The following is a 26,692-nucleotide window of genomic DNA, read 5'->3' on the forward strand; positions in this document are numbered from 1 at the left end:
ACTTCTAACCGCTCCCTCTTCAGTGTATCCTTTCACTACCTGTGCTCTGGCCTCTGCATCCTAAGCGAAACCAACCCCTCCCACCACCATCAGCGCAATCAAACAGCTCCCTTCCACCTTGTTGAACCTTCTCCTGCACTAGACTGGCAGTGCTCTTTAACTCGTTTATCTTTGTGGTCTCCCCTTCCTCACAGCCTGCTCATATCCTAACATCTTACACAATCTCTGTCTCTGATACCCTACTAAAATTGCCCTTTAATGATATGTATTCTTTTTTTTTAACATTTTTTTATTGATTTATAATCATTTTACAATGTTGTGTCAAATTCCAGTGTAGAGCACAATTTTTCAGTTATACATGAACATATATATATTCATTGTCACATTTTTTTCTCTGTGAGCTACCATAAGATCTTGTGTATATTTCCCTGTGCTATACAGTACAATCTTGTTTATCTATTCTACAATTTTGAAATCCCATCTATCCCTTGATATGTATTCTTAATCACAAAATGCAATCACTTTCCCTTCCTGACTTCCTCGATATTTGCTGATAAATCTTTACTTCTTCTTTGACATCCCTACCCTGGATCATACTGGGTCTCTTCTCTCCTTCTCTGCTCTTCTGACTTGTAAGCCCCTAAAAGTAGGTATTTCTCAAGATTCTCTTCTCTCTTTAAAGACATTGCTTTGAGGATCTTCCTCATTCCCACAGTTTCAACTGTTAAAGGAAGATGACTCCCCAGTTTTCCTTCATTCTTAGCCTCTACTGCTGTCTCGACCTTCTTATGTCCAAAGCCAGACCCAACACCTTCCCCTGAAGCTGGTTGTGCCTTGAGACTTTCTCCTCATACCTGATTAATAAGACTCTTCTCCCAGTCCAAATTAAAAGCTTGAAAACTCTGTGGCTTCTCCCTCCCCCATCTAACGAGATGCCAAGCCCCACGGTGTCTTCTTCCCCGCACCCCTCACATCACTCTCCATCCCATTTGCACTATCACCACTCTAATCCAGCCTCTCATTGCCTTTTCCCTGGACCATTACCCTAGTTTCCGAATAATCCCCCCTCATTCTCTTCCTTTTTTAATGCAGCCGTAGCCACTGACAGCTGTAAGCCTGGGCTCAAAAGCCTGCAGTGCCTTTGCGTGGCCTACTAAACTAAATCCAAGTGAAGGTGGCCTTAATCCGTATCAGATACATTAGGGTGTCTGTGTGTCTATAAGAGGGCCAGTGGGCTGCCCCACTGCACATTAACGCCATCAGAATTGTGTCCCATGGAAGTGTCTCACCTCAAGAGGAATATGAGCACAGAGTTCAATCAGAATACAGTGAGCAGGATGGGGAAATATCAGTGATCATGTCGTATAACAGGTGGTTAAAAAATAGAGATATTTTGGTCATTAGTACCACAACTGAAAAAAAAAGAAAAGATAGCTGACTTTGGAAAAGGACTTTCGTTCCCTGTGGCCATGAGAGGTAGGACTTGAACGAATAAATGAAAGTCGTAAGAAAAGTGATTTCAGTTCAATATAAAAAGAAAACAGAACTAAACAAAGTTGGGACAGGAACTCTCAAGAGGCAGCAGATTCTTTGTTATCAGAGGTTATTTAAACTGGATGCGTCTGTGAGAATGTCACAGCGTTGACTCAAGAAATAATTCTTTTCAGCCAGGCGGGTGTCTGCACGGCTCTTTTTCAGCCTTGCGTGCAAGGCCAACCCACCTTCCAGCTTCCTCTCTCAGTTTCCGTACGTGCCCCTGCTATTCCCCAGCTGCAATTTCCTCGACTTAACATTTTCTCCTGTCAAAATTTTACCCATTTTTCAAAGGCCAAATCTAATGTTACCTTTTTTAGGAAAATTTCCCTCCTCCCATCTCAGATGCCGTGAATTTTTGAGTTGTTCTGCTCCAAGACGTCAGCACTGCAGGTGTCCATTTTAAGGCACTTAATATTTTGCTCATGTTATTTGTGTATATTTCCCCTTTTGCCTAATAGGATGTCAACTTCATGGGGCAAGAATTACCTTTATGTCCTCTATAGGACCTGGAATAATGGAATTCCTTTCTTAATCATTCAACGTATATTTCTTTTTCTTTAGAATTGAGAGACTAGACTAAATCATCTCTAAGGAGCCTTCCAGCTTAAAAAAAAAGTCCTTGAGTCTGGTTCTAGAACTTATTTAATAATAAATGTGCCGAAGACCTCCTGTGCCGTATTGACTATAAATACAAAGAGTCAGGTGTGCTGATGTCACACTGGATGTGTAAGAAAGTTTTTAAAATCTAGTTTTGAAAAGTAGGTAACTTTACTTTACAAGAACTTTTGCAACATCCCTATTAAGATATTCAACACATGTTTCTGAGAATTTTGAACATTGAAAGAATTGCACATCTGGTTATATCTTTATGAAATTAAGTGACATAAATCAGAGCCCCACATATAAAGGCTATATAATTAAGAACATCAAAAAGGTAAATAGTGAACTCTGGCAAGACTTAAGAAAGGTAACATCTTATTATGATATATCAGAAATTTTTACCAGTCATTTATATCTACCATTTCTTCCTCTCTTTATAGCAGTACAGGACTTTTCCATTGTTGCTGATTTCTGTTTGGCAAATTACTGCCACGAATCCAGATGTTTCTCAGTGTGCATTCATAGGAACTTGTCCAAATTTCAGAAGAAGGGCTGTTAGACTAGGCTAGATAAAACAAGGAAAACAACAAAACCCAGAGCGACTCAGAAAACAAAGCTTGAACTTTTTTTATGTGTTTCAACCACTTTCCCCCCCTTTTCTCTCTCATCTATGTTCAGTTCTCAGTGACTCAAATTGTGGGGAGAGGGCTAAAAGCCAAATTAATTGAAAGACACGACCTCCACCTTCAGGAAAATCCAAGCATAAGGGAGTTTAGTGAGGTGGTTTGATCAAGTCAGAAGTGTCTTTTATTTTTGATCCGTCTTTGGAAACAATCTGTGGAATCTTTTGACTGTCAGTCATTAAGAGCCCCTTCGAGAAAGTTTGAGAGAAAGCTGGTCTGAGGCAAATGCGACGCTTTCAAGAAGGGGAAGTCCTGTGACTCCCTGACCATGTGAGCGCCCCGGGAATTAACAAAACTCAGTGATTTCCTCTAGGCATGGCTTGCGCTTGCCTTTCTCCCCTCTGACTTCCCCTCCCTCTCAGCCTAAACAGGAGAAGGTCAAAATGATACGGTCCAAACACAGTCAGCGAGAAGGTTTCAAGTATTTTCCTTTTCAGTTGGATGCATGCTCTAAAGGAAGAAAAATTTAGGATTAACAAGTTGCAGTCAGAGTCACGCTGCCCAACTATAAGTCTGATTTCATACTTTTCTGATAAATTGACGAAGGAGCTAAAAGATATTAAAATTTAATGTGGGCCCCTTCCCCCTTTTTCTGGTATTAATTAATTAAAATAAGTTTATAGATACGAAAGGAGCATGGTTGGAAATAATCAAACTTTCTGACATTATTACCTAAAAGATGCTTTCTAACAGAAATGGTGTAGGCATTGAGTGTTGACAGACCATTCAGAATTAACTTGGTTTTCAGCGAAAGTGGAACATGAGGACTGATAATTAAGTATTGATTTTTCTTTTCTTATAAACGTGCAATGTATCTTGTGTTTCAAAGTCATCAGCTTTGTTTTGCAGGAGAATTGAATCTTCTCTGGAGTTTTAATCTGCACAAATGTAGGAGCTCTTTGCGGTAACCTGGGTAGGATAATGGTGGCTGCTTCAGCTGAACCTTGATGTAAAGCACTTCTCCAGTGCAGGGACTCACAGAGAAAGTGGATCTGGGGTATCTGCACACTGAGTAACTGCTTTATGCAATTTATACTCTCTTAAGTCTAATTGGTAGACTAGAAAGCATTTTTTTTTAATCATTATTCCATGTGGAATATTTCTGCCATAAAGATGTTAAATCTCATAATCCCTTCCTGGAAGCTTGTCTGGTACCCGGAACATCAAAACAATAATCAGTCTTTTATTTTCAGTGTAAACAATTTATAAAATGAAAGATGTATCATATTCAAAAAAGCATAGGTAAAGTATATGTAATCTAAAAATAACTTATATCTACCACCCAGCTGGAAAAATAGAACAAATAGAGCATTAACAATGCCTTGAAGTCACCGGTATGTCCATCCCCAGTCCTAGCCACCAATAGGCACCCTCAACCATCCCCCTGAATTTTGTGTTTATCAGTTCCTTGCTTTTCTGTGCAATTTTACCACTTACATATGTTATCTCTAACGTGTGTATGTGATTTGGTGAGTTTTTAATGTAATATTAAAAAATCATCCTTTTTTTCTGAGAACTTGTTTTCCTTAACCTGTTTGTGGGACTCATTCATCTATTTGTGTGCAGCTCTGGGGCATCTGTTTCTGGCAGTTGTATACGTGGAAATGATACTCTTTTTCCTAGTGATCAACATTTGGATTGTTTCCAGAATTTTGCTGTTGTAACTGATGTCGCTATGAACAGCCTTATCTGTGTGTCTGAGACAGTAATTGCTGGGTTGCAGGGTGTACGTACCTTAGCTCTGCTGGATAATCCCCAGCTGTTTTTTAATTTGGTTTCCCGCAGCTTATAGGAGTTTCTGTTCTTCCATAGCCTCACCAAGACTTGATATTGTCATCCTTTTTTTTTTTTTTTTAGCACATTTGGTGGGTCTTAAGTGGTATCTCGTTGTATTTTTAATTTGTATTTCCCTGATTATTCACGGTGTTGGACATATTTTTAATGTTTAATGGCCACTCAGTTCTGATTTTTTGCCCATTTTGCTGTTGGAATGCTTCACTTTTATTTGTTGACATTTTAAATTGTGAAATATAGTATAAAAACAAAACTACACGGAACATCTATGTACAGCTTAACAAGTCATTTCAAGAAAGTATTCATGTAAGCACAACCTATGACAAGAAACAAACATCCCCAGCACACGTGGGGAAGAGATTAAGGTGGTGGAGTAGGAGGGTGCTGAGCTCACCTCCCACCCCCACCCCCGTGCTGACATCAAAAATTCTCACTGAAAACAAACAGGAGCCTGGCAGAGAGACTTTTCTACAACCAAGGCTGTAGAGGAAGATCCACAGAGTTGGGTAAGAAGGGAGGAGACGTAGTCAGGTCAGCGCCTGGGCCCCTAGGAGGGGACACAGAAGAGGAGGAGAGTGATAAGCTCCGAGATCCTCCCTGGGGAGTGCGGGATGTGAACCGTGTGCTGGGCACCCTGCCCTGGCATCCGACACTGGGAAGGTGAGTCCCCGCAGCAGGGTTAAAACCAGTGGGCTGCAGGAAGCCAAGGCCCCTCTTGTGGAGAGTGTGCACCCACTTGCTTACCCCTGGGAGTAGGCAGGAGAAGCAGACTGAAGCTGCCCGGGGTTCTGGCCAGTTTCCTGCAAACACGCCAGTGCCCCTTTAGCTCCCCTGGCCATCCCTGGCCCTTCCAGCTCCGGTGCAGCTCCCCACTAGGGCAAAGCTGCTATGCCGAGGGGTGGGCATGCCTGGTGGTGGCGGGCGACAGAGCCAGCTCTGACTCAGGCCTGAATCTGAATGGGATGAGCGTGGCCATCACTAGCACACTCGTGGAGGTGGTGCGTTGGGAGCTGCCTGGAGCACTGACCCACCGGAACTATGGGATACTGACTGACGTGCTGGGGTCATCCCAGCGTGCAGCCCAGCCCTCGCTGAGTGCCTGCCAGAGCCCCTCTGGCTCTAGCACAACTCCCCACTAGGGCAAAAGCCGCTGTTGTTGAGGGAAGCGCGCCCTTGACCAGGACAGAGCTGGCTCAGGCCTGACACTGCATCTAGCAAGGCAAGGGTGGCCATTACTGGTGCTCTCGGAGGCAGTGGATCTGGAGCAGTCTGGAGCTCAGACTGGCATTCCAGGACCATCCTAGCACATACCCCAGCCCACACAGGGTGCCCATTCTGACCCCACCTCCTTCAGTGCTGTTCCCCTTTGGGGCAAAGCCAGGAGACGGGAGAGGCCCACTTAGAGGGAATGGAACCAGCTCAGATCAGAACCTCAGGCTTCTGCTCCAGCACCTTGGGACCCAATCCCAGCCCAGACAGGGTGGTGGTAGCCACTGAGCGTAGGAAAGACCCCAGATCACACATGACTCTGGCTCTAGCCCCTCCATCTTCAGCCCAACCTCCCACCAAGGTGATAGCTGCTAGCACACTCTGGGGGAAGGCATGACCCATGCCCACTTCAGATCTGGCTCTCCAACAAGGCCACTGGGCACACGAAGACTGCATAGGGACACTCCCACACAAGGAAACCCTTTCAAGACCTGGATAGATAACTGCTTCCCCTAATTTCATAGAGACAAATAAAGTTAAATGAAATGAGAAGACAGAGGAATTTGTTTCAAATGAAAGAACAAGAAAAAACCCTGAAAAAACAACTAATGAAACAGAGGTAATTTACCAGATTAAGAGTTCAAAGCATTAGTAATAAGAATGCTAACCGAACTTGGGAAGAGAATAAATGAACACAGTAAGAATTTTAACAAAGAACTAGAAAATATTAAAAAGAACCAGTGAGAACTGAAGAACACGATAACTGAAATGAAAAAGAAAAAATTTAACAGCAGACTAAGGGATACAGGACCCCAGAAACCCCACGTGCCTCCTTCTAATCCAGCCTCATCTTTTGCTCCAGAGGGAATGATTATCTTGATTTTTCTGACAGTCATTTCCTTGCTTCTCTTGGCAGTTTTACCATCTATATATGCATCCCTAAACAATATAATTTAATGTGGTCTATTTTGAACTTTATGCTGTACATGTTCTCTTAAGTTTTGCTTCCTTAGATCGACAGTGTTTGTGAAACTTAGCCTGATCTCATATCCTGTCTTGAAGTGTCCAGGATATGGGGTCCATCTTACTTTAGTCCTACAGCTTTGCCTATAACTCAAATTTCCAGTAGATTATCAATTGAAATGTAAATAAATCTAAAAAAAAATACTCATCAAGACCCAGTTCTGTCTTCCATTTTACCCCAACTTTACAAATCTCTCTCTGTTAATTCCAGATGAGTCAGGAGATATCACTGAATTGCTAGTTAGTTGCTTCCGTAGCAGATTTATTTTCATTTTATTGCCAGCTTTTTTCTGAACACTTTGTTTGTTATAATCATGAATTAACTTTAATACACCCACATTTCACATCTACTACCTCTGAGATATGATTGGTTCTTTTATATCCTTTTTGCTTTAATACCAGTAGCTTAAATATATACCTTAGAAGAACTTCTGGTCTTCTGGGCTCATAGAAATATAATGTGAAATCCCAGGTAAGCAATAGATTCATATGCAAGGTGAGAAGACATATATATAGACAAATAATTACCATGTGGTGTAAAGGCAATACTAGAAACAAGAGCAAGGTGCAAGTCACATGGAGGAGAGAGTAATTAACTCTGTTAGAGTCCAGGGTGGTAGAGGAAGGTATCACAGAAGAAGGAAGCATCCAAACTGGTTTTTAAAGGATAAGCAGAGGGTTTCGAGCCAGGGGAAGCAGGATGGGCAAACGCCTGGAGGTTGCGGAGATTTCAGTGAACTACACGTGATTCAATACTGTTGGAGCTTTAAGCACGAAGAGGAAGCATGAAGAGGGATGAGGCTCCAGAGAACATCCAGCGTCAGGTCACAGAGGGCACCACGTGGCTTGTCAAGGAGTTTGAACTTTATTCTGTAAACAACAGGAGGCCATTTAAGTATGGAGGCGTGACCAAATCCATGTTTCAGGAGTATTACCTTCAGGATGTTGTGGAATTTAGGTGGTCAGCTGTATAGTGGATATTAGGGTTGGCTTGATGGATAGCAACCCAAACTAACACTGTTTTACAAAGCTGTGTCCAGAGATGCAGTTCAAGGCTGCTGTGGCATCAAAGGCTCCGTGGTGTCAAAAGACATGTTCTCTCCTTATGTTGTTACTCTCATGTGTGGCCCCAGTCAAATGTCTAGACGGCAGCGTCCACATCACAGGCAGCAAACTTCAGTAAGGACACAGTAGAAGAGGGCAAAGTGTGCCACCAACTGTCTTTTAAAGAGGATCTCCAGAAACTGCCACATGACTCTTCTCCTGACCTCCCATTGGCCAGAACGTGGTCACATGGTCACACCCAGCTGTAAGGTGAGCAGGGAAGTGTAGCAGAAAAAAATGGAAATGAAAGCAACTGGCAGTTTTTGCCACTGAGGAATAAGACATTAGAAGCAAGGGAGGCCGATAAAAAGACCACTGCAGTACTGCAGTGAGAGACGACGGGGATTGTGTTAAGGCAGTGTTTGTGAGGGTGAGGAGTGAAGACCAGAACGGAGAGCCATTTGGGAAGCAGATGGTTTAAGAGTTGATCTCGTGGATGGGGTGGTGGCTCTTGGTTTCTGGTTTGAGTGACTGAGCAGATAGAAGTATCACCATGGGGAATTTTTGCCATCCTAAAACACACAGAAGGAAAAAAAACAAAAACAGATCAAGAAAAAAAGCAAGATAGTTTGGATTTGACTTAAAAGCCGAAAGGGAGATACAAGTATCCAAATTCTGTAGGATGCTGGGTCTTTTCCTTCTATTCAAGACCTGACTGTCACCAACTAGAAGAACGACTGAGGGCAACTGAGTGCATCCGCTGGACCTTAATCTCCTCATCTGTCAAATGAGAAAGTTGCCCTAGGTAACGCCGAAGGTCCCATCAGCTGTAGAACTACTTGAGTCACTAATCAGACCAGTCACTGCGCTAATCACTGGGATGAAATGCGCAGGCTTGCCTCACTCCAGCTCGTGCATTCCTTGCCAATGGAAAAAAGTAATTGAGGCAATATCTTAAAGTTCAAGTAAACACCATTTCCTGTGTAATTGCTTCACATCTCCTTTCACGTGGCTGTTGGAAACCTAGTTTAGTGTGGTCTGGTGGTATTAAACTTTGGCGAATTTACAAAGTCTCTCGTTAAAGTGGAGGGAGCTTTGCCAGTTGCACTTCAAGATCACTTTAAAAGGTTTTCATTTGGGGGAGAAAAGATTACTTTTCCTATTATGTACCTAAGTCCACATGTGGTAGCTGCAAATACCTCCCTTGAGTTAAGAAGTATTTTCCCTTTTGGTTGGTCGAGTACACATTGTTCCACCTACTACAAAGGATTAAAATGACCTGTTTCATCACAGAGCAAAGTAATGGCAGCAGCATGTGATTTCTGGCAGAAAGAACACTTTGTAATTGCTAATTTCCTATATCCAAATTCAGCTGAAGATTGGAGCCGCGAGTCCATAGGACTTTGCAAGTCTTAACAAGCAGAACCCGAGGATGCTACTACGCTTTGTAAAATGCCCTGAATCTAGACTAGCTGGGAGTTTGCCAAGGATGAGCCTTCAACTCCAAGACCCCAGATGCTCTACGGAGACATGAAAGAGTCCATGGGCAGATTTGGTAGACTCAGGGGTTTGCTTTGGCCAGTGTCTCTCTTCTCATCTTCATTGTGTTCTGTGCCAACTGGCAGCTGTCCTCAAGGTCAGACTTTTTTTTAAAAAATCAGCAACTTAAAATGAGAACCAGGAGTACTTTCAGCAGGTATAATTCATTTTACTTGGAAAATGTCTCAACTAGTATTGCTTTTGATACAAAAAAAGTTTGGAAATCTGATACAAATATAATATTTTAGAACTCATACCTAGCACCAAATTTGCATTCCTCAGCCAAAGAAAAATATTCTTTACTGAATAACTATTAGATCTCATTCTACAGTGAAAACATATATTTTCTAAGTGGCCAAAAGAAAACAAATGCTAATAAAACTATGATGGTATAATCAGCTTTGAAGCCGCAGGTGTATATGCCTCTAGATCCCAAATAATCTTCAACCCTGTCCACTGTATTTTTCAATTAATTATTCTTTGCACTTGAAAAACAGACCTTAAAATACAAATATCTTTACTCTTAATCACATTTGCAGGATGTGGGGCTTGCAGATCTGTATTACAGCAGACACCAGCTGAAACAGAACATTTCTGATTAGCTCTATAAACTGTCTTGAATTATGTAAAATCTTTGAATTCTCAAAATCCCAAACACGGTATTGGACTTCTGCTGACCAAAAACTTGAGACGTTTGCAGGAGCCACTGTGCTTGAGGGCAAAAAGAACAGTGCAACCCCTGAGCAATACTCAAGGCCAAGTTTGTACCTTCCTAGCAAGGTGACCTTGGGTAAACCAGTTAGTCTCTCTCTCACAATTAATTTCTGATTGTTTCCAACACTCTTTTAAGTGAGAAAAATCTTGTCTATGCTGCATATGTTAGATAGTCTGTCTAATCATCCTTACCTATCTATCTATCTATCTATCTATCTATCTATCTATCTATCTATCTATCTATCTATCTATCTATCTATCATCTGTCTACCTGTCAGTAAACTGACAGCTGTAGTTGCTCAGACCTAAATCCCTGGAGTCATCTTGCCTACTCGCCTTCTCTCATACCTCACTTCTAATCTACCACCAAATTCTGCCAGCATTTCCTTCAGAATGCATTCAGAATCTGACTTTGTCTCATCACCTTCATTGCACACGGCGGTGCCCAGCACCATAAGCTCTTCTGGAATGATGGCAAAGATCTCCTCCTCTGATTTCTCTGCTTCTTGCTCTCATTCAAGCTATTTTCTTTTCTTTCTTTCTTTTTTTGATTGAAGTAGTCAGTTTACAATGTTGTGTCAAGTTCTGGTGTACGACATCATGTTTCAGTTATATGTGTACGTATATATATATTCCTTTTCATATTCTTCTTCATGATAGGTTACTACAAGAAGTTGAATACAGTTCTCTGTGCTATACAGTATAAACTTGTTGTCTATCTGTTTTACATATAAGAGTTAGTATCTGCAAATCTTGAACTTCCAATTTATCCCTTCCCACTCCCTTCCCTCTCCTGTAACCATGTTTGTTTCCTATGTCTGTGAGTCTGTTTCTGTAAAGATACAAATGAACTGAATTTACAAGCTATTTTCAATATAGAAGCCAAAGTGGCCTTTTTAAGACAGAAGTCAGATCCTGTCAGTCTTTGGCCCACTGACCAATCAGACCCTGAGGATCTGGCCTCTCCATCAGCTCTCACTCACCTTCCATCACTGTCTAACCTCTCCCCGGCCTCTGCTCCCTGTCCCCCAGCCTCATCAGAGCCTCATCAGCCTCTTGCCAGATACCCCTTGCCTCAGATCTCTGCATTAACCCAAGATTGAGTTAATAGTGATGATTAGCATTGAATTGTTGGGAATGAGAAACATACAGTAAATACAGAGCACCTTTAAGAATGAATGTTATAAGCACTCAATGACAAATTGAAGCAAGGGTGTTAAACAGGGCAGAACTAAATCTGTGTTTCTATATCAAAAGATATTTTAAAATATTTTTGTTGTGTTATTTAAATAACGTCACCTATTATGTAACATAAAGTTTTCCAGGTGTGGAACTAGTATGTTTTTCAAAGTATCTTCTAACTCTAAAATTCTATAATCAACAAGTACTATAAAAATAATTATGTAAATCAAATTCAGATATGCTTTCCCACATACCTGTGCTGATAGAATATTGATGCAGTGTCTTATTTAAATACCAAATTTAGGTTACTGTATTTAAGAAAAAATTTTTTTCAGCTATCTGGTTTTATGAGAAGTCTTTTTCTACTTCCAGAAATAATTTGCCGAGAACCAATGAAGTTCTAATTTTTCCGCTCAGTGAGATCTCATTTTGAGTATTCCACCTTTCTCTTGATAGACTAGATGTGTGTGTGTGTGTGTGTGTGTATGTGTAAAATGAGTTCATTAGTTTATCCACAAACCAAAAAATAAAAATGAGTCACCAATTTGGGGCAACTCAGCTACCTATTATTTCTTGTATGCATAAAGTAAGACTGATTTTTTTTTTCTATGTTAAAGGCTGCATATGAGGTATCTAAAATAGTGAAATTTATAGAATCAGAGTACAACAGTGGTTGCCAGGGGCTGGGGGAAGGAGAATGGGGAGTTAATAGTCAACAAGCAGGAAATTTAGGTTAAACAAGATGAGTGTGTTCTACAGACTTGCTGTACAATGTCGTACCTGTAGTCAACAATCCTCTATTGTACACTTAACAATTTTACCCTGTTTGCAAAGGGAAAAAAAAAGACAGCTGATAGCATTTTCTCAATTCAAATTGTTCTCCAATAACTTTTTACAAGTCTTTGGCTCCAGACACCACTTTTCTGCTGAAGATTGCCAGTGGATGGCAGAAGAAAATGAAATTGCAAATTCATATCAATAGGAAAACTCAAAACCAATCTCTTGTTCTTGGCTCAACAGTTTGTTGGGTATTTTATTTTAAGACGTGAGCTGGTGGTTGTGAGTTTATATGGTATATGGATAATATAAGGTGGATTTCTTTTTGCTAGTAAAAGTACGTGAAAATAGCACATAGATAAAATAAAAATATATTGGTTTGTATCTTTAAAAAATGTTTTACAAAGAAAATGGTGTTCTGCAAATAAGATCATATGTTTTAGATCTCTGCCTTCTGAACAAGTCTGAGATGCCCTGTCTTAGAATAAGCATGTTACTCCTCTAGAGAGCATAGGTAGACGTGTTTGATGGATAAAGGCTAAGCCTCAATGCATGTACCCTGTGTGTGAAGTAGCTGTGCAGTTGTTCATGATCCACTGCTGAAACTGACGTGGATGTCGGAGGATTCAAACCATCGTTTGACATTTAGTATCGCATATGCAGGTGGGAGATCTTAGTGTTGTTTGGCAGTAGATTTTTGTGACTAGGAAGGGCCAAGAACGTATATGAACAAACTATCTGAAACTTGAACCTCCCAGTAAGTGGCCCTTTATCTTCTCTATGAACCTTAAAATGACCCTGGCATCAAAGTGAAATAATAGCACCTGTGTTCAGGGCTGTGTTATTTGCAGGTGGGTCTGTGTGAAGGAAATGAAGAAACATGGTACATTTTTAGACTAGCAAGATGCTTTACAATAGGAATTTATACACTATTTGTATGGGCGCAAATGTGAAACTGCATTCCTAGACATACAAACTCTTTGAATCTTAGTGGAACATATCATGTTTTAAATTGTAATCCTCAACTGCATATTACTCAGTTTGGGATTTCCCACCCATAGCCAGAGAAGGGAAGAAAATTCTCTGTACATGTACAGCCTTCACTTACTAAGAATTTTTGTTTATATTACTGACTTAAAAAAAAATCCCCTACTGTGCAAATGTGTCTCCATATGTGGAGATAGATGACTAGAATACATAAAGCCAATTCTTTGTGTTTTTCAACTTTTAAAAATTATGTACATACAATGTTTTGTCTGTTTTTTTAAATTGCTGAATATGGTGTTTTGCCACTTTTAATTTTTTTGTAATCAAGGTAAAATCACACTATAAAACTCAATTTTCATCATCCCAATTCTGCCCCGTATCTACTCTTACGGGGCTTCAGTTTCTAATACAGCACTCTGATGTTCCAGCAGAGGAAACGGCCAAAGAGAAATGACACAGAGTGTGGAAGTTGGGAGAAAGTGGTCTGAGAACAGACCACAGAGCAGGGAGAAAGATCAGGACAAAGCTGGCTTGGGAGTAGATAAGTATTTGGGCAGCTACCATGGAAAGAGTTAGGAAGACATTGGACAGGAGCTACAGCAGAGAAATGTAGAGTATAGCGATGAGGCCTTTATAGCAGATGGATGTGGGGCCGAATTCTGGCTCTTCCATCGATTGGCCATATAACCTTGGATAAGGGAAATTCCCATCTTCCAAAGCCATTGTGAGAGAGCCTGTGGGAAGACTTGAACTTCATAAATAGTGCTTCTGCTTTTCCCTTTCAGTTCTAGCTTGATCCTGTCTTTCCTGAATCAGAGATAGCCTTGATGAAAATGCCGTCAGTGTATGGAGTCCACACATCCCCAAATGACCCTTCCTTCCTTAGCCTTTTTACTGTGGAGAATTTTGAACATTAACAGGAAAAAAATAAGCATAGCGGATAACAAAGCTCCATGCACCCATTACTCAGCTTCAACAATTGGGAGTCACAGTGCGTCTTTGTCATCTACATCTTCATCCGCTCTCTACCTGCTGTATTATTTTGAGGCAGATCTAACATCATATCATTTTATCTATAGATGTTTCAGTATGCATCTCTAAACAACAAGGAGTCTTTTTAAGAAATTCAGTCATAATGCCATAATACACCTTAAATACTTAACAGTTATCCCTTAATATCATTAAATATCCAGTGTACTTAAATTTCCAATGTCTTATGAATTTTTTGCAGCTTGCTTGAATTAGGATAGAAATCATATCCACAAATTACAAAGTGTGTCTTTTAAATCTCTTGATCAATTGGCTGATGTGCTCTTCTGTTCTCTGTATTTTGTGTAAGTTAGAGGATTCATCAGATTCAGCTTGATTTTGTTACTGTTATTGTTGCTGCCATTACAAACTCTGTCAGATAAATTATATCAACCACATGAATGCACCAAGTGGTGTAGCCATTGATGATGCAATTTTTCCAGACTGATGAACAACTCTTGGAAAATGTCTATTTGAACAAACCAATATATAATCTTCCTTCAATGTAAATAATAGCTACTTCCTGGAAAATTTGGTAAATATTAAAAGTGTACAAAAATATTTTGCATTTACATGGAATATGGAGCTAGGCTTTAGGCTCAGATAATTATAAACTATTTTTCATCTACATGAATGTCTGGCAGGTCATGTGGCACATGGGAAAATTTCTTTGCCAAGAAGAATTATCTGCCACATTGCAGAAAGTCTCGCATTTCCGGATCCTGCCCACTAAATGCCAGGAGCACCCCACCAGATCTTTATGACTACCATTAATGTCCCCTTATATTTACAAAATTCCCCTTATGGTTCACTTTGTCTCCTCTGGAAAACCACTGGCTTAGTCTGAGAAGCAGCAGAAGAGGAAATCGGTTTTAATTGCACACACGCTCTAATTTGGGGAAGGGAAATAAAGGAAGTATTCTGTGTAAGAAATGACCGTTGAAACATTCACACTCTCCAGAGTTTTTCTCAGTTAACAGAATTTTTGTTTCTCCAAACTATGTTGGAAAACGTGAGTAGGCTTACTGATAAAACAAATGAGATCATAATGACACCGCACTAATGTATGTAATTCAAGTACAGAAATTTTTAACAGCTGGAAAACCATACGGACAAGTAGAGTTAGGGAAACTGGGACAGTGGCAAGAAATAATCTATTTTAATTCTTTTTTAAGCAAAAGCAAAATTTCTAATAAAATTTTAACTCTCTTTATCCTGTACTTACATAATTGGCCTATAATGCTGATAAGGAATTTTGCTTCATCTCTGAAATGGAGAAAATATAGTCAAATGTTTATTCTCCTCTAGCTTACTTGCCTCATTATGTGATAAATTTTGTGATTTCACTATTTATACCAGTAGGTTTCTTTTTGCCTTAAGAGTAAACAAGTTTTCTGTTTCTGCTTCCTGGCTGTTTCCCTGTGTTCAAAGAGCATTTGCCAAAACAAACAAAAACCCCCAAAACAATGAGTAACTCCCTCAATGTTCATACGCTAGCCTTGACTCTCAGAAATCCGAAACAGGATATCAAACATTTCGATGGCGGAGTTTGTCTGGTAGAAGATACAGCTTTCCTAAAAGCAAGTTACGTTATTTGACGACTGCAAACTGCAAAGCAGGTGCAGCGTTAACATAGTAACTGTTCAGAGGCTGGAACTTTGTAACTATGGAGACGTTACCTCATAGTGTTCTAACAGGCAGTGTTGACCAGATGTGAAAGTTGTGACCATAAAAGTAGCTTTGCTGGATTACCGCCCTGCCTCTTGAGCCGCTTCCAGTGCATGCTACACACCTCCATCTTGATTTGTTTAATATTCTTAGCCAGTGTCAGTATTGGCGATGTCAGCACTCACATATTCGCATTAGAATCCTGGTTCTGGCACCAACTTGGTAAAAAAATCATGAAGTCTGGCAGGTACTCTAAGGTAGTTAGATTAACAGGTGAGGTCACTTGAAAAAGAAAATCTGCCTTGAACCTCAGCTATATTCATTGCCTAATGTCAATTTTATTTTCCCAGAAAAGAAAAGAGACTTCTCTTCCAGCCGAGAAGAAAGACAAACAAGCCATTCAGGAAATGTTGGCGGCTCTGCAGAGTGAAGTCCACCACCAGGAAGATAAAATGGAGAATCAAGTACAGTAAGAAAGGCATAAATAAGAGAATAGAAGGGACTAAATTTTAGAGAATAAGGATGGAGTATTTGATCTCTTGTTTCAAAACATCTTATGAAATAGAACTAGAATTTATTCTACAAATTTTCTAAAATTAGTTAATTATAGCATACAACAATTTCCCCAACCACTGTTTTAAAAGCTTTAGGTTAGTTTTTGACAGGTATAAAAATTCACCCAGACAGATCTCCATCTTATCAGACCTGGCTGAGATTCCAAAGCTCATATCTAACATGTTAAGGTAATTGACAGACAATTTCTTTAGAACTAATTTACTCACCTGGGGACAGAGAATTGCTAGAGAACTTTGGTTTTGGAAATGTCTGTGAGGATATTAAATAAAAACTACAACTCTTTATTTTTACTATTAATGTAAATCATTCTCTCAAAACATTAGCATTGGTTTTCTAAAAAAAAAAATCCCTAATATTGAATATACACAATTTAAAGCTAATGTTACTTTGGACCTACATGTCCTGGGTTTACTGTTCAGTTCAAGTCCATTTTGAAAATATTTCTTCTTAGAGCTCATCTGAGATTTAAATAATGTTCAGTATTACCAAATGCAGCATCTCCCAAAATAACACTGAAATGTTGGAAATGGACTTTTATAACTGCCTCTGGTTTAGTGCTAGTCAATTACAGAGGAAGCAAAATATCAAGAAGGGGCTTGGAAAATTTCACATGGGAAAGGAAAAGCTAACCAAGCACTAAGGGAAAATCTCTCGTCTTCCAAAAGGAGTCTAACAGGTCTGCGGGTGCAGGGTTCAGACAATGGGCTCTTCCTAAAACGTTTCAGCTCTTCCAAGATGTATGCAGCCATTAGAAGCTTCTTATTCAACTACAAAAACAAGAGCACCCTGTGACCCTAGACCAGATTTCTTTGATCACAACATTTGCAAAGGCTTATTGTGAATCTTCTGTGGAATTAAATTTATTTGGAAACGCTATTGTTTTACCGGAGGGGGGAAAAGAATCAGAACTTACAAAATGAACATGCTGAAAAGATACAGCCAGTTGTCTGTAATGAAACCCAGATGTAAGGAACTTTGAACAAGAAAGGTCCTTTTTTTTGCTTATTCTATCCAGTGTCAAGGGAAAATTATGTCATATGATCCTGTCTCCGTTTAAACAGAGATGAAATATTTGTAATTTGACAATAGACCTCTGTAGTCTCCTTTTTGTTACCACCACAGTCATACTCAAGAGCGTATCTTCGTGTGTTGAAGCTTTTTTGACAAAGATGAGTGGTTGAAGAGTCAGCAGTAGGGCATGTGCTCAAGCTTGATCAAGTACTGGGCTAGTAATAACGCAGTGTTCAAAGCCAATGCCATTAACTTACTTCAAAGAATTGCCTGAGTTATCTGTGCCTTCTGAGAGGTACACTTAGAGAAGTCTGGTTTTGCGTGATTCCCTCTCGGTAAACAAAGAGATTGAGACTAACATCAGCGAGATGGCAGATTAGGAAGGTTCAGGCCTTTGTTCCCTTGTGGAAACATTGGAAAAACAAAAACAAAAAACAGAAGACTGGCTAAAATAGCTTTATAGGAACTCTGGAAAACAAAGATATCAAAATAGAGACAAAGCATGCATGGAAGCAAAATACTTGCCCCGGACTTACAGTGGCTGGATATGTGGCCCCCAGCAGGAAGGGCTCGGTCTGGCCGTGGACCTAGTTTTTCAGAGAGCTAAAGGGTTGGACCCCAGGACTTTGTTCACAACTCAAGCATCAAACCACACACACATGGATTGCTTTGAGGTTCCTGGGAAGAGACTCAATGTGACTCAAAAGCAGTTGTCATCAGCCTTTTCATGAACTACTCCATGAGAATATTGTTTTACTTATAAAAACTATACTGGAATAATATGAAAATGAATATATGTATATTCATGTTTGACTGAAGAATTGTGCTGTACACCAGAAATTGACACAACATTGTAAACTGACTATAACTCAATTAAAAAAAAACTGTACTGTAGTTTAGAGACTTTGTTTAAATGATGGCACACTAGTTAACAAATACTTTTATATTTATAAAAAAGAAAGGAAAAAATTTTATATATATTTTTATTGAAGTATAGTCAGTTTACAAACGTGTCAGTTTCTGGTGTACAGCACAATAATTTAGTCATATAGGAACATACATATATTCGTTTTCATATTCTTTTTCACCATAGGTTACTATGAGATATTGAATATAGTTCCCTGTGCTAGACATTAGAAACTTGTTTATCTATTTTATATATAGTAATTAGTATCTTCAAATCTCGAACTCCCAGTTTATCCCTTCCCACCCCCTTCCCTCCCTAATAACTGCAGGTTTGTTTCCTATGTCTGTGAGTCTGTTTCTGTTTTGTAAATAAGTTCATTTGTCTTTTTTTTTTAGAAGGGAAAAATTCTTGTTCATAGTAAGATTTACATATAAAAATAATAACTGGAAATTAAGTTTTTCTTCTCCCTCTTTTGTGCTGTTCCTGTCACCATCCACACACGTACACAAGTGCACACATGTATACACACGTGTGCTGTATTTCTGTTACTCATTTGTAAAGTGTACTTGAAAGCAAACATCAACTCTAGAATCTTTATAAATGTAGCAAAATTAAACAGCAGCAAAAATTATTGGGAAAAGGTACAGTAAACCATGATATATTAAACAGAAATTATAATCATGTTTTTCATGTTAATGGAAAGGGAAATATAATGTAATAAGTGATAAAAGTGGGATATAAATGGTTTATAGAGTCTCAATTTTGAGTGAAAAAAAGCATTTAAAAGCCTTGAAGGAAAAAATGTTGAATCACTATGTTGTACACCTAAAACTACTATAATATTGTAAATCAACTACACTTTAATAAAAAAAAATTAATAAAAAATGAAAAGCTTGGAAGGAAATAGTAAAATTTTTAGTTGGTGGAATTATAGTAATTTTTATTTTCTTCTTTCTGCTTTTATACTTTTGCAGAACCATCTAATGTCGGAATTTAAAAATCAAATAGAAGAAAAAATAAAAGCATGACTTGACACAGAGTTTTATTTAGATTGTTAAAACTAGAAATATAAGATGTTCTTGTGCTTGTGTTAGATGCACAATACCCTTACAAAGCAGAACTCTGGATGATAATGATTGTTCATGCTTTGCGTATTCATAGTCTGTCACTTTGACTTTCTCACTTTGTTTGTTATACTAATTTTCTCACACAGAATAGAAGACACACATGACGGTCTCTCAACGACCCAGCGATCTTTAGTGCATTTCTTGTCAAGGTCTACAGATTCAGACACCCCGGCACTGTCATTGTCACAGTCATTATCCGATGAAACATCTGTCAGTTACTATCCGTCTAGCCCTCAGGTTAGTGGAGTAACTATATCAACAGCTGGATCAAAGTCTCCTAAATCTTCTTTAGTGAGCCATCCCCAGTCCAAAAACAATTTGGGTAAGCAAAACATATACCGATTTACTTACACTGTTTTTAAAGCAAATAGTTCAGTAGAGTTCCTTATGTACCTAGAGGCCAGAATGACGGTTGTTTGTCTCTAATAGTACTAATTTCTTAATGTTGTATGCAGAGTAACTTGACTATGCTCACTGATTCTAGCATTGGAGTCATGTTCAGTCGTAGAAATATCTGTGGCCAAATACATCGTCTCTATGATGAAAATATCTTGGAGTTACCATAATGGTTCAAAGGTTGACCACTTAGATACTCTAAAATTGCTAGATAATTAAAAATTCTACCATAGAGCATTAGCCGCCCTTCCTCTGAATGCTACCGGGAAGATTAAGCAATGTCTTGTGTATGCTGTGCCTTTAGGAGACCAGGGCTTAAGTAAGGAAAGACAGATAAGAGAAATACAAGGTAGGTAATAAAAATGGTGGTGAGAAAGGGAAGAAACAATACAGAATTTGGAGGAGAGGAAAATGAAACAGCAGTCAAGTTTTGACAGTTAACAATGCACTCAGCGATAGTCACCACGGTTAGAGAACTTTGAGGGTATGTTACCATGGTTTACTGAAAAACCATTGTCCTTGGAAACAGAGGACCTAGGTTCCAAATGTGAGACATTAGGTAAGATATTTAGTATCTGAGTCCCATTTTCCACAACTACAAAATGAGGATTAAAATATCAACGTCACAGGGCAATCCCAAGGGTTAAGTGAGATATTTATGAAAATCACCTAGCACATAGTCAGTGTGCTGGATAAAATAAGTTGTGACTCTGAACCTATCAGTAAGTACCTTCTCCTAGAAAAGGCTAGATTTGGGGCCTGTAATTACCAGTCAACAGACAAGTTTCAAAACTGTTAGCACAAATACACCCACAACTGCCTGCTGTCTTCATTTTCCTGTACCATCCTGTGGGCCTTTGCAGCCTGACTGCTGCTTCTCTATATTTCTTTTTGACTCTGGTATTTTCCTAAGCCTTTGACACAGTGTTATATAGGATTTTGACCTACTGCCACTATTGGCATATTCCTTATGCTTCGTTGTTTGTTTGCCTAAGATACATTTTTCAAAGAAGCCTCCTAAAATTCACACTGACCAAAATCTATATGCTTTAAAGTGAAAACTATGAATTTGATATCTAGAGAGGTAATATTTCTCATCCTTTGGCACTATATCATCATGGCGTATGCTCTATACTTGGGTGACATAAACTTGAAAGCTCCTAGTACTGGGGGAAAAGCAAACACAGTGGCTACCCCCTTGCAGGATGAGAGCTGTGCTGGGGTGGAGTCTTATGCTCCAGTTACTGTAGATTCTGACTCTCTAGATAGGTCTGGGTCTGCAGAGATGTTGCGTTTGGTTCATTTCCATCTGGTCCTCTAGATGAAATAACCACTGGAACAAAAATCAGTGTGTCTTCTTTTAGAATACAAAGATTTTCATCTTCAAGATGAGCTATTAAAAACGATGCTGTATATTCTTTTTCCTCAAAGGAATTTAAGAATTAAATAAAGTCACTTGAATGGGAATGAACTAATTTAATTCCAGACATCTCTTCTAAACAAAATACATCAAGGAATCCTTCTTAGGAAATAATGTGTTGGTTTTTTTTCCCTCTTTCCCTTTGCTTTGGTTTCATTAAAGATACAAGAATATAAAGCACACTCTAGACTGTCTTAATCCTTTGGTGATTTTGGCCGAGGGACACATTAGCCAAAGCCCCTTGCTACAATAATAGCTACCATTTATTGAGCACCTGTTAAAGGCCAGATTCTCTGCTAGACACTTACCTACATTATCGTCAATCCTCACATCACTTGCATGAGATAATATTAGCCTTATTTTATGTTCAGGAAAACTGAGAATTGGAAAGTTTAAATCAGTTGGCTTAGTAAGTGACAGAACTGGGATACAACTGCAAGTCTGTTTAAATCCAAGACACATGACTTGATCTGCTTCATCATGATGTCTCTCTGTAGGGTTACTCTCTCTTTGCAGACACATCATTAGATTTCTCCAACATGGTTCTTTCTATGCAAAATCATGAAACCAATTTTGGTTTTGAATCTTAGTAGTGAATATTTTAACAGAGTAAGTTTCCAAGAGGACACTAGAATCTGATTGAGCATTACTTTATCTTTCTAATAAGGTATTTTAGTTGATTAGAGTGAATTTAAGTCTTTACCTGGCAAAAATTCAGACCATTGGTAGGAAAGGACTCATTTGAGGCTTTAATTTGTGAGTAGTAATTTGGGAGAAAATCTAGTATAAAACAGAATAAAGCTGTATTTATATACAACATATTCAAATTTGAGAGACTCAAATGTTTTACCTATTGAGAAACTCACGATGCTTCTAGTACCACTTAATCAGTTGAATCTTAATTATGATGATATAATTGATAGTTTTAGATAACTGAAATAACCTCTAGGAATTGAGCATCACTAAAAATACTTACTGGTTATTTTATAGATGTTGGTTTAAAGCTTTTAACTGTCCTCACTGAGTTTGACTGTGACAGTAAAGTGTATAAAGAATATAACTGGTAAGAGAAAAGAATAAAGGTGGTAGCTTTGGGTTCTTTTGATGTCCTCTTTTAAAATCTTCTTTTATTTACTTCTATCTCTGTTGTTTCCCTCTTTGGTTTCTTTGAAAGGAGTCAACAAACTCAAATTTCCAAGGAAAAAGTCTCTGCCAGTCCATGCTTCTGAGCCAGCTGTGGTCGGGCAAGGGGAGGATTATTTCCTGTCTTTGTTTGGTGATTCAAAGAAACTTACCTCTCACTCATTCCACACCAAGAAAACTTGGAAGCACTTTTCTATGATTCTTGAAGAAGTGGGCCAGTCTAGATCCAGGTACTTATTCTATTTGAACTTTTTAATATCTTCTGTTGAGGTAAAAGCAATAAATCAGTAGGAATTAAAGTTCTAATCTATTGTTTAGGTCCATGCTCTCTTCTAAAACTCTAAATAATTCATTAAAATATAACTGTTTCACATTCTGGGCAATTAAAAGGAATCAATATAACTTTCTAGGAAAACAAACAAAGAATGTTAACTCTTTAAAGGTTCCAGAGGAAACAGCACTGCATGATCATTACCAAGAAAGTTAACTCAGTTATTCAAGAGCCTCTTTTATTATTGGCAAATCATTCAGATGGATTTAGAATCTTTTTTTCGTCTGAAGGAGAAAGATGGGCTTTTAACTCATTGATCCATTTGTATGGTTGTCAGTATCTATGACAAAAAGAATTGATCGGGAAGAAAGTTGATATTAGAACTAAAATAAAAAAGCTGGCTCATCTATGCATTTACTGACCCCTGCTTTCCTTGTTGAGTGAATAACAGATTGAACTGTGAATTGTTAGTAGTAAATACACGTTGACAGAGGGTATTAGAGGGGTAAAAGAAATTGTTAGCCAGAGTCGAAGGTCAGACATAAAGGAAAGAAACTTTTCCCCTTAGGTCAGATTTCCTAAAATCAACACTCTTGCTATTTAACTGTACTGAATACCCAAGTCTTCTCTCAACCATCTGAAAACACTTCATCAAATTATTCATACAGTACCTACCATGTTAAAAATGATGACTGATTTTAAGGAGCAGCATAAACAAAGTGAAGGAGGCAGAAAAGCTAAGGTCAGTTACAAGTGTAAGCATGGTTATACTGAGCAGTGCGTGAAGAGATGTAACCAGGCTGTAGGGGACAGACTGGAGACAGATCACAGTGGGCCTTGAAGACCAGACTGAGGAATTTGGTCTTCACTATGGGCAATGGGAAGCAGTGAGAACATTTCAAACAAAGGAGTGACAGGACTCTGATTCAGAATATTGAACCTGTGGCAGTGAATAGATGAATGAATGCTGGATTTTGTCAAATGCCTTGTGTATATCTATTGAGATGATCATATGATTTTTATTTCTTAATATTGAAGCAACCCTGCACTCTTGGAATAAAACTCCTTTGGCCAAAATGTTTATCCTTTTAATATATTGTTGAATTCGATTGGCTAAAATTTTGTTTCAGAATTTTACATCTCTGTCTGCGAAGAATATTGCTGTGTAGTTTTCTTTTCCTGTCATGTCTTTGTCTGCTTTGGTATCAGGGTAATGCTCATCTCCTAGAATGAGCTGGGATATGTGTTCCCTCCTCTTTCACTTTCTAGAAAAGTTTGTGTAGAAGGAATAGTATTTTTTTTCCTTAAATGTTGTATAGAATTTTGGAGAATTTTTAACTACTGTCACCATGCTGTGTATTAGAGTCCCAGCACCTATTCATCTTACAACTGGAAGTATTAATCCTTTGACCAGTATCTCTCCCATTTTCTCCACTGTCTATTCCCTGGCAAACACTGTTCTAATTTCTGTTTCTATGAGCTTAGGTTTTTTTTAATTCCACATAAATTGGAATTGTCTTTCTGATTTATTTTACTTTGTCAGAAATGGCAGGTTGTCCTTCATTTTACGGCTGATCTATGTATATATATAAAATTGCCCTTGAACAACACGGGTTTCAGCTGCATGAGTCCACGTATAGGTGGATTTTTTTTCAGGAAATACTCCAGTATCACATGATCCATGGTTAGCTGAATCTGCAGATATGGAATCACGGATATGGAGAGCCAACTATAAAGCTACATGCTGATTTTCCACTGTGCAGGGGGGGGTGGTGCCCCTAACGCCTGCATTGTTCAATGACCAACTACATATGTAAAATATATACCACGTTTTCTTTGTCCATTCATCTGTCAATGGAAACTTTGTTTCTGTGTCCCAGCTATTGTGAGTAATGCTGCAGTGAACGTGGTGGTGCAGTTAACTCTACAAATAGCACTTCTGTTCCTTCAAATAAACACCTAGAAGTGGGATTGCCGGATCATGTGGTAATTCTATTTTTAATTTTTTGAGGAAGCTCCATACTCTTTTCCATAGCACCGCACCAACTTACATTTCCACCAACGGTGCACAGGGCTCCCTTTGCTCCACATCTTTGCCAACGCTTGTTATTTGTTGTCTTTTTGATAACAGCCATTCCTAAAGGTGTGAGTTGATATCTCATTGTAGTTTTGATTTGCACTTCCATGATGATTAGTTGAGCCCCTTTTCATGTGTCTGTTGGCTATTTGTATGTCTTCCTTGGAAAAATACTCAGGTCCTTTTCTATTTTTTAATTGGATTATTTGCTTTTTGCTATTGAGTTGTATGAGTTCCTTGCCTATTTTGGATATTAACCCCTTGTCAAATACATGATTTGCAAATATTTTTTTCCTACTTTGTAAGCTGTCTTTTCATTTTGTTGATTGTCTCCTTTGCTGTGCAGAAGCTTTTTAGTTTGTGTAATCCCACTTGTCTATATTTGTTTTTGTTGCCTGTGCGTTTGGTGTCATAGCTAAGAAATTATTGTTAAGATCAATGTCAAGAAGGTTTTTCCCTATGTTTTCTTATGGGAATTCTATGGTTTCAAGTTTTACCTTAAAGTTTTTAACCTATTTTGAATTGATTTTTGTGTATAGTATGGGATAGGGATCCAATTTCATTATTTTGCATGTGGATATCCACTTTTCTAGTATTTACTGAAGAGACTATCCTTTCCCCATTGTGTGCTTTTGGCACCCTTGTTGAAGAGCAGTTTACCATAAATGTGTGTGTTTGTTTCTAGGTTCTCTATTCTGTTCCATTGGTCTATATGTCTGGTTTTATGCCACTACCATACTGTTTTAGATACTTTAGCTTTATAATATAATTTGAAGTCAGGAACTGTGATACCTCCAGCTTTGTTCTTGCTCAAAATGCTTTGGCTATTTGAGGTCTTTTGTGGCTTCATATAAATTTTAGGATTATCTTTTACAGCTTCTGTTTTAAAATGTCATTCGGATTTTAATAGGGATTGCCTTGATTCTGTAGATCCCTTTGGGTGGTACAAACATTTTGATATTAGTTCTTCCAAGCCATGAACATGGAAGGTCTTTCTATTTATTTGTGACTTTTTAAATTTCCTTGTAGTTTCCATGTTTTGTGGTTTTTGTATCAATATTTTGTAGTTTTCAGTGTATAAGTCTTTAATTTCTTTGGTTAAGTTAATACCTAAGTATTCTTTTTTGTTGCTAATTTAAATGGGATTGTTTTCTTAATTTCCCTTTTGGTTGGTTCATTGTTAGTGTACAGAACTGTCACTGATTTTGTATGTTGATTTTTGTATCCTACAAGTTGACTAAATTTGTAGTGTCCTTAGGGTTTTCTACTTATATAATTATGTCACCTGCAAACAGAGATAACTTACTTTTTTCTTCTAACTTGGCACCCTTTGTTTCTTTTTCTTCCTGATTGCTCTGAGTAGGACTTTCAGTACTATGTTGAATAGCAGTGGTGAGAGTGGGCATCCTTGCCTTGTTCTGGATCTTAGAGGAAAAGATTTCTGTTTTTCCCAGTTGATTACAATGTTAGCTGTGGGTTTTTCATTTATGGCCTTTATAGTGCTGAGATATAGTCCTTCCTTACCTATTTTTTGAAAATTTTTATCATGAAAAGATGTTGGATTTTGTCAAATGCTTTCTCTGCATCTGATGTAGAAAAAAGTGGTCATGTGGTCTTTGTCTTTCCTTGTGTCACTGGCAACTATAGACACAAGTGCCAGTGTTGACAGAGAATGTTACGTAGAGGCATGTTGGAAGAACTGAAATGTTAGAGAGAAGTTAGTAGCTTTAGAGCAGCAGAAACCTTAAGGCAGATAAGTAGCACAGAGCTATCAAAGAGAACCTGACAACTAGAGAAATCAGAGCTCAAATAAGAAAATGGTTGGTTTTTTTTAAAGCAACATAGCCATTTGTCTTTACAGTCTGTAAGTCAAGACCATGCAGAGGCTACGGACAACATTGATGGGGACGTTACTCTATACTTAGCCAGTCGCAACATATAAGCAGAGACCTCAGGCCATTTTCCTACTGTATAAAAAT

The 26,692-nt window shown here is 38.5% G+C and overlaps 1 protein-coding gene and 1 long non-coding RNA gene across 21 annotated transcripts in view; one reads left to right on the forward strand and one right to left on the reverse strand.

The window, feature by feature from the left end:
• Positions 1-26,692, forward strand: part of LMNTD1 (lamin tail domain containing 1) — a 312,291-nt gene that overhangs the window by 266,557 nt on the left and 19,042 nt on the right. For 9 of the 20 annotated variants that reach the window (XM_032473196.1, XM_032473194.1, XM_032473195.1 and 6 more), the window contains 3 exons: positions 16,141-16,249; positions 19,493-19,728; positions 22,397-22,595. In XM_032473196.1, coding sequence (XP_032329087.1) covers positions 16,141-16,249; positions 19,493-19,728; positions 22,397-22,595 — 544 coding nt within the window. Of the gene's footprint in view, positions 1-16,135; positions 16,255-19,492; positions 19,729-22,396; positions 22,596-26,692 lie in introns of all 20 variants that reach the window. The other 11 variants (XM_032473201.1, XM_032473202.1, XM_032473203.1 and 8 more) reach the window with 3 other exon arrangements.
• On the reverse strand, positions 619-9,391 carry LOC116661331. Its single transcript, XR_004317210.1, has 3 exons — positions 9,316-9,391; positions 3,856-3,858; positions 619-629 (listed from the first exon to the last, which is right to left on the reverse strand). It is a non-coding gene; the product is annotated as an uncharacterized LOC116661331 (long non-coding RNA).

Source organism: Camelus ferus, chromosome 34 (assembly GCF_009834535.1).
Source record: "Camelus ferus isolate YT-003-E chromosome 34, BCGSAC_Cfer_1.0, whole genome shotgun sequence".
In the NCBI taxonomy this organism is placed as follows: Eukaryota; Metazoa; Chordata; class Mammalia; order Artiodactyla; family Camelidae; genus Camelus; species Camelus ferus.